This window comes from Formica exsecta, unplaced genomic scaffold, assembly GCF_003651465.1.
Source record: "Formica exsecta isolate Colony F162 unplaced genomic scaffold, ASM365146v1 scaffold581, whole genome shotgun sequence".
In the NCBI taxonomy this organism is placed as follows: domain Eukaryota; kingdom Metazoa; phylum Arthropoda; class Insecta; order Hymenoptera; family Formicidae; genus Formica; species Formica exsecta.
In genome coordinates, this window is record NW_021853075.1 from 97,655 (window position 1) to 106,735 (window position 9,081).

Here is a 9,081-nt window from a genome sequence, read left to right on the forward strand (position 1 = left end):
TTAAGCCCGTATCAGACTACGCATTGAAAATTGAAGATTGAAGATTAAAGATTGGAATTTGACTAATCAGAACAAAAGGGACTAAAATTTCTTTATTCTGATTGGTCAAATTTCGTATGAAGTATGAAGAGAATACTCGACTGTGATTAGTCAATTTCTTAAGGCTTAAGCCCGTATCAGACTACGCATTGAAAATTGAAGATTGAAGATTAAAGATTGGAATTTGACTAATCAGAACAAAAGGGACTAAAATTTCTTTATTCTGATTGGTCAAATTTCGTATGAAGTATGAAGAGAATACTCGACTGTGATTAGTCAATTTCTTAAGGCTTAAGCCCGTATCAGACTACGCATTGAAAATTGAAGATTGAAGATTAAAGATTGGAATTTGACTAATCAGAACAAAAGGGACTAAAATTTCTTTATTCTGATTGGTCAAATTTCAATCTTGAATCTTCAATCACAATCTTCAATGCGTAGTCTGATACGGGCTTTAAACTGCCCCCTTCCCTCCTATATAAGTCTCACGTATATCTTTCTAATTTCTTCTTTAATAAAGGTAATCTAATCAAGTTATATTTAAGACTATATAAATGTATGCGTTATACATACAGCATTCCTTAACCAGAGATAACGCACGAGCAAGAAAAAAGATAAGATTGCGTATAAGAATTCTCAAGAGAAGAAAGAAGATAGGAGCGCGGAAAAAGATAAGGACGCAAGCATATTTATGCGTAGGAAACACGGTAATATCTCCACGCATCAAATAGATAACTGTACTTGAAAAGCGGATCCCGACATTGATATCGACTGGTGACAAAGAGTATACCACGTGCGACCGAGGTTGAACGAGGCAAGTTAGTGCACGCGAACGTGGGTGATTCGATCCACCGCCATTCTTCGCGAGAACTAATGATGAACAAATGATATGTAATAAGATGCGTGTCTTGCAATGCGTTCGCACGATCTCAAAGCCGAATAGACGAAGCGATAAGGGATGATTACGCGCACAGATAACGCGAGATGCAATGCTGTTTTGTATTAACATGTTCGACAATATCTTCCAGTCACTTTAAAAAAATTCGTAACACAATCATTTATCGACAAAGCCAGAAAAGTATATTTTATTAATTTTTTTTTCCCTCGATATTCGTTTGCTCCGGGATTATTGAATTGTTTGAACGAAAGAGATCTCGGTACGTTTATCTTCCTAATGTTGCATTGCTAAATTATTCACGAGAGAGATGAAAAATAAAACTTCGCAAACTTTATTAATATTTTATAAACTCGTACGAGATGTATTAATCCCAGTCAGCCACGTCTGTTCTAACAGATATTGCCAAGTGCTTGCTACAAATTATTGTCAGCAAAAAGGCTACAAATTTGGTGCAAGAGTTGTTATTACCGATTAAGCTGGCAGATTGCCTTTGAGCGAATTTGATGCCAATTTGGCAACAATTTGTTATCAAATTGCTTACTGGGAATTATATAAATTCATTAACGTGGTGTACGTTTTTTTGAACGGCAATTCGGTGATTGTAAGCGGACGAATCCCGTCATGAGAGACTGACCAGGATGTAATATATAAAGCGCTTATACTTACGTGAAACCTGCCAAGATATCCATTAGTGTAGATTTTCCAGCGCCCGAAAGACCCATAATAGCCGTGAGTTCGCCCGGTCGAAAATCGCCATTAAGGTCTCGCAGTAATTCTCTTCTCTCTACAAAATAAAATAGATGGCCAGTCTTTGTAAAAAGATTTGCAGCAGCTGATAACCACATGAAAAAATAACGTTGGTATTTTGCGAGATAATATTGATATTTTCACTATGATCAATGTCCTAAATACTAATTGTAAGCAAATAGTTGTACCCGAGGTGAAAGTTTCACCGAGTAAAAACAATGTACTGCTACTACATTTGTGGAATAATAATATTATCCAAACAACAATTTACGATAAAGATCGTAATAATTGTAATTGATCATTTAACTTCCTCAATTTAATTGAATAAAAAATCTTAATATGTAATCAATTACGTTAAAGATCCGTTAAATATTCCTCTCGTTCTCAGTATGTTTCGCAATTAAAATGTCGCGAGTCTGCGTCGATCTAGATTAGTGCTTAATTTATGATCAATAAATTAATAAGGAAACAATAGGTCTTTTGGCAATTAAATGCACTGACATTTCGAACCGGAATCTGATCTATGCATTCATTGTGAGTAATAGGAGTAATGCCTTTGGCATCTTTGTCTATTTGCTCTTAAAAGCTCTTTATCTACTGCGTTGCTTATTTTACTCTTAATTTTATCAATCCATATACGTGATTCATGCTTTTTATTATGCTAACATCTGAAGGAAAGAAGTGTATGATCTAATTATATTCTACATTATAATTAATCCATTTGCACATTAGATGTGGATTTTGCTTTATGCGCTTGCGATACCAGAAGATAATGATTATTTATCGCTGTGTTAATTAATATTGTCAGATTATTACTAGTATTTAAATATGATAAACATATAATAAGAGTGTCATTCGTTCTAATATCGTAACATTTTGTATATTAATATTAGTAATATTTGTATAAATATCTTTTATCTTCCTGAAAAAAAATATATAAATTAATTTCGAATTGTCTCCGGAAATTTGTGGATCTTCCGCAGCTGGAGAAAAGTGATTTTTTTATCTCGACAATGTATATAATTAAACACTCCAATCTTAAGATTAATAAAGCATACGTCATATCTTGCTACACTTTAGAACGAAATAAAATAAGTAACTCCCATATAATATATCTTATCAATTTTTTAATTTTTCAAGAACTCCCTGCGATGATCGGTGTCTTTTTGTATTTTATTTCTGACAGCAATTATTCGCATTCGGATTTTTATCTTGGTTTTTATACTTATGAAGCAAGCGCGTGAATGTGGAATTTATCATCTTTTTCCCTATCAATATATATCATAGTCTAAAATCATATCGATAAGATTTCAATCACTCGTTTGTTGTGATTGATTGTGAAACGTGAAGGTTATTTTTTTCATGTAAGCTCACTCTTAAACAATTACAGTTGTTTATTTGAAGAATACGATATATTTATATCTTTTTCTTTATCATATTACGTTATGTATATATTAGAAAAATTTATCGTTATTTTGTTACTATTATTAATATTATTATAATTACGCGTGTGTCTGATTTTATTTGCAAAATTCAATTTAAAACTCTTTTTTTCTTAGAGACAAGTTTTATGTACATATATTATTCTCTCATATATACAAGTCGTAAAAATTGTTTACCGTATTGCTTCTATTAAGAGTTACGACTGCTGTATCTGATGTCATGTTAATGCGCGTACGTTAAATGCACAAAAAAATGCGATACTTATGCGTATGCAAATGTAATTATACATATGTTTTCCAACGTACTAATATTAGCATCAATAACGTTACAATTTTAAGTAAAATTGATAATTTATGTTCAATGCAATCTGCATAATTCTTCCTATCTTATTATCAGACTAGTCAATGATATTTTTCTATGAGTTGTTTATTTTTTCAAATATGTACATTTTCTTTTTTTCTCTCTCTCTCTCTCTCTCTTCTTCTCCTCTTCCCTATCCTGGTTCTTATAAAAGTATTAGTTTTTAATGAATTGGTTACATGATAAACACACATTACGATATAATTTAAGCACATTTCATAGGAAAATTTATGTTTAAATTATACATTTTATTGCGAATAAAATTACTGCTGCTTTTATAATCATAGCAAAGCAATATTGTAAAAATCCAGCAATTTAGAACAATTATAATTATTGAAATGCAATGCTCACACATGTTGCGGATTAATGCAACGAATTCGCTTACACACACACACACGCACGCACACACACATCCACGCACATTTGTATATAATTTGCTTGATATAATTTTATCGGTGAATTGAAATTTATGTATACCCTTGGTCAGGATTCCACGCCGTACGCTGTACGATATATCCTCGAAGAGCAGATAGAGCGATCTATCGACCTCCGTGCGCGATCGACGCCTCTTTTCCGCGAATTCCAGCTCGGCGCTCATCGTCGATCAGTTCGCACGTCACGTCGCCGCCACCTTCTACGAGAGAATTTTCTCGCCGCGCGTTTTCCTCGCGCGCGCGAATGTATATTCACATCTCCCTCGCGCGCCCCGCTTTCTCTTCCGTCGACTGGACTGCCAGCTGCCAGAGGTAAACTCCACCGCCGTTCGATTCTACGCGCGCCTTTATCAGCGCCCACCTGTTTGTTCGCCCGCGGCGCCGGCGCGCGTTGCTCGCGTCTCAGGCGCTCACCGAGTGATGACGACCCGAAATTCTAATCTAGATGAAAAAATAAAAAGATATATCAGTCGCGCAAGAAGATGGACAAACGCATGCACTCACTTACGCGATAAGTGCAAATGTATTGTATGTGTAAGTCGTACATTTGCGAAAATTGAGAGATAAGTTGTAAGAATAATTAAGTTTTAGATAGTAATTTTCACTATATTATAAATGAGAAAAGAAAATAAAGTTGGAGTTTTTAAAATTTAAAATTTGAAGTTTTTATTTGTATTATCTTTCTTGCCTATCATGTTCCTGAAATCTCAGAATTTTAATTTGTGTAAGTATCGGCGGGGCCAAAAGTTGGCCCTGCAGGGAGAGTTTTTTAGCGGGTGCGAGTCCCGCATATCCCACCGGACCGGCCGGTGGGAATGCATAATGCATTTTTCTCTTCCTTCGCAAAACAAAAAAAAAAAAAAATCCTAATATTTTTGCGGATTTTAAAGCTTCGAATTTTTGCGCTTTTTAAACATTTAATCTGTACCACCTCTTTGCTGATTATGTTCTCCTGATACTTTTGCGGATTTCGAAGTTTTAAATTGTCCGCTTTCTGTAATTTAACTTGATGCGATCTCTTTGCTTATCATGTTCTCCTGATACTTGTGCGAATTTCGATGCTTCAAATTTTCCGCTTTCTGTAATTTAACTTGGTTCGATCCTGCGATCTCTTTGCTTATCATGTTCTCCTGATACTTTTGCGGATTTTGAAAGTTTAATTTTTCGCGTTTCTTGAGAGAAACTGTGATTTGTGCCACTTCTTTGCTGATTATATTCTCCTGATACTTAATTCCAAGAAATGCCATTTCAAAAATTCCAAGAATGAAAAATTGACAAAAACGTATCAAGAAAATATATAATTAACAAAGAGGCGTGTGTGACACGATAAGATGTGTGGGAATGGATGGGTATGTTCAATAAAAAGACATTTGCATTTTGTATTATTAATGCAGTTTATTAGATTTTTAAAAATTACAAAATATGTTTTACAGATTATTATCGATTCTTTTGTACATATATACATACAGCGGTATACATAATTCTTTTACATTTTGCGTTTTATTGTCGGTGTTCCATCAAATAATAAAATAAAATTATTTAGAAACAAAAATAGCGCGTTAGAAAGTCTTAGAAAGTACATTAAATCTATCGAATATCGCAATATATGTAAAATAAAGACATTTTTGTTAAATGAATTGATCGCTAATTATACAATAATACATACTATCATCGATCCATCGAAAAAAAATCGATATTTTTACCATCTAAGCACAATATAAAAATTTATGCAATAGAAATATCACGCAATATAAGAACATTTTTTTGATGATTTTTTTTTTATAATTGAATTTTGTTATTTTCTCTTTGCATTTCGTTTACATATTGATATTCCATTGTATTTTTTTGGAAGGAGTTACATATCCCCGAAATCGTTCGGTCAACCACAATTAAGACCAAAGTGTCAGAGATCTTCTCGTTCTGATCAGTCAATCGAACGATGCAACTCTATCTGAAATGCTCATTTAAATCACTGTATAACGTTTTTATTCTATGTTAAATATCTAGAAATGTTCCGCGAGATGACACTCGCCCTTCGTTTGATCCACGATCATAATTTCCGCTTAGAGCACGAAAATCGACGAAGAAAATCAATTTTCTTGTTCCCTTGTGCGATAAGCAAATATAACGATTACAAAATCCATACATTGTTAAAATTTAGTAGACCAATGCTGTGTTATTCCATTATCAAAGGCCATGCGTTATCATCGCGACTCACCTAGATAAAATATTAATTATTTTCAAGAACGTCTCGCGTCTCTCTTTGTCCCGTACAAAAACACCGTACGATGAACTTGAAGTCTGTCACAAGAAGGGGTGATTCTTCCTCCTTACAGATTCACTTCTCGATAAGAGGCGGAAATTCACAGCCAAAAAACGCCTAGCGAAAAGAGCGCGAAATTTTTTTTTTTCCTCGAAAAACGCGGGAAAGCTTGCAATCACGTGATATAACTTTTCTTGCGTTCCACCTGTTTCGCGCGCGAAAGAGACAGAATGACAATTGGTGAGTGAAAAGGATACGCGAATTAATACAGTAATTGATGATAGGAGAGCGCGATTTCTTATCTTGCGAATTCCAGTAAAAAGAGATACGCGTGAAATTTATTATGACAGATCATTCTTCCTCATCTTCCTTTTGTGACAGTGTGACATTGAATGCCGGAAGTTTGACCGTCTCGTTTCCAGGATAAAACTCAGCGAAAAAATTAGAATCCCTCAAGTAATATTGTTCAAAATTGAAACACTAAAATTTTGTTTCTAAATTTCGCCGTTATATTAAAACGATTGCCTCAGAAAATAAAACACGAGCGAGAACAAACAGCGTCGCGGTCACCCGCTCAGTGTGTGATCGCATTCTTCTTAGAATGAAAAACTGTGACAAACAGCAAGTTCTCGAAGGTTCGAAATCAGAAAAACTTGTTATTCAGATCGGCAGAGCGCGAGTTTCCGCGGTCGGTCGCGATTGGTTCCCTTCTCGTTCCGCGTTACGCTAATCCGCGTTTCCGCGCTTCATGTAATGGAACCCTTAGTCTGCCTACGACAACGATTCGAGCTGGTCGATAGCAATCGATCATAGTTTCGAATATCATCATTTCTCGTATGATATTCTTTCGTGTCTTATTCTCGCTCGTGTCGCGAAAATTGACTCAACATCCGCCTATGCTGGCCTACGTGACAAATGGCGAATATTCGAATTTGGCACGCCGTTAGCAGATGTCGCTAGCAGTCGCGAGAGCGACGCGAGCGCCACCTCACTGCGCGTACGGCGACGACGCTGCGCGGCTCATCCGCTGCTGCATCCAAAACTTGTGTGTGTTGTGTCAAAAATCGTGCGCGATTAACTTCGATCGACGGGGCATCTCTTCTCGTGAAGGACGATGCTACTGATACAGGAGAGGTGATCGTACATCGGGCGTGTGTAAGTACCCGTCTGTCCTGTAATAAGCGCTCGCCGCAAGGGCGATTTGTTATCCGTCTCGGCTCTCCTCGAGTGTCCGCACCGCGATCACGATCCCCCGATCGAGGCCCCGTTTGTTTCGTCATCCCCTGGTTCGCTCCCGATCGGGAGATACTCCGCAAGAGGAATAAGGTAATCGCGGAACAAACATCCCCGATCCGCGATCGAGAGTCGAGGGGATCCCTTGCGTCGTGCGAGGGAGAGAATCCTGTAACAATAGATAACTACCATTTTGTTTATGGATCCCCTTTCTCTGCTCCCCCTTCTCCTCTGCCGCCCTCACACACACGTTTCGTTCCGAAAACATCGAACTTACCTATGATTTCGAAGTGTTACCGGGGAAATAAATCGCGTGCACGCATTCTTTTCGCTTTTTTCTCCTTCCACTCGTTTTTCTTTCTTGCCTTCTACATAACTGCTATCCGTTTTTCTCGATACTTTTATACAATTGCTTCGCGTGATTTGAAGACTCTTTGAGATGTACGGTTACCCACTTGCGTGTATATTCGCGTACGAGCCATGATGAATGAAATGCATCGTAACGATCGTTTATATACATCGTGACAGAAGTGTTTTTCAATATACATATAGGTATTTAACGAAGTAATTGCTAAATCGAATTAAAATGATGCTAGTTTTATCTAGATACAGATCAATAAATTTTTGTACGGTGTTCATTTTCGTTTTTTTTTAAGGAATATAACGAATTATTGCTTTTGTAATATAAGAATACAATTACTAACGAAATTGAAATAAAATATCCTAAAAACTTCAGGAGTGATATATTTTTTAATATATTAAGAAAGAGAAGAGAAAAAGAGTAGATATTTTTTTTTAAACAAATTTTCATGGCATATACGCATTATACATTTTTTTTATACATAATCACATGAAGAGATAAAAAATAATAGTAGTACTATAAAAGTAAAAAATAATTGCAGTACTACTAAAGTTATTTAAAAATTATTTTTGATTACTATATATTTCATTAGATATTTTCAAAATTATCTTTGATTTGCAGTAGTAATAAATACAGCAATGGCAAATAATTCAAGAGGAATACCTCGCATACAGGTCTTTCGACCGACGTATGAGGAATTTAAAAATTTCACAAAATATGTGGAATATATGGAGAGTCAGGGAGCTCATAAAGCAGGCTTGGCAAAAGTGATACCGCCACCAGAATGGGTCCCGAGGAAAGGGGGCTACAACCTAGATGCTCTAGATCTCACTATCCCAGCGCCAATCTGTCAAGTTGTCACTGGAAAGCAAGGCCTTTATCAACAGATCACACACCGCTTCTCGCTCATCTCTGAGCGTTTATCTTATAGTTTCGGGCGATCTCGTCGAGGTCGACTCCCGAACAAATATTAATATTATTAAATGTAATTAATATTATTATTATAATATAATAATAATAATGAATGTTACTAAATATGATTAATATTATTAATATTATTATTATTTAATACGTGTAAATATAGATGAATTGTCAATATAACGATGTCACGCAAACGACAGTGGACGCTTAATAATGATACATTAAAAAATGAACTCTTTGTGTCGTCTTCTCTCCCGATTTTCCTTTAATCATTCGAGAAAAAAATCTATCGTGCAAAAAGTATGCTCGAGATAAATTGATAATATAAAAAAACACCGTGACAAGAGAGAGAAATTCTTCTCTTTTTCAATGTGATAAATTT

General features: G+C 35.6%; 2 protein-coding genes across 4 annotated transcripts in view; one reads left to right on the forward strand and one right to left on the reverse strand.

Annotated features, from left to right (window-relative positions):
* Positions 1–4,347, reverse strand: part of LOC115242232 (ATP-binding cassette sub-family G member 4-like) — a 9,232-nt gene extending 4,885 nt beyond the window's left edge. The window contains 2 exon segments of the mRNA XM_029818370.1: positions 1,604–1,721; positions 3,965–4,347. Coding sequence (XP_029674230.1) covers positions 1,604–1,721; positions 3,965–4,085 — 239 coding nt within the window. The 5' untranslated portion in view covers positions 4,086–4,347.
* A 2,804-nt stretch (positions 4,348–7,151) lies between these two features.
* Positions 7,152–9,081, forward strand: part of LOC115242226 — a 17,989-nt gene continuing 16,059 nt past the window's right edge. Inside the window, exons 1-2 of one of the 3 annotated variants that reach the window (XM_029818344.1) lie at positions 7,152–7,339; positions 8,400–8,665. In XM_029818344.1, the coding sequence (XP_029674204.1) occupies positions 8,417–8,665 (249 nt within the window). In that variant the 5' untranslated portion in view covers positions 7,152–7,339; positions 8,400–8,416. The remainder of the gene's footprint in view (positions 7,340–8,399; positions 8,666–9,081) is intronic. The other 2 variants (XM_029818343.1, XM_029818342.1) reach the window with 2 other exon arrangements.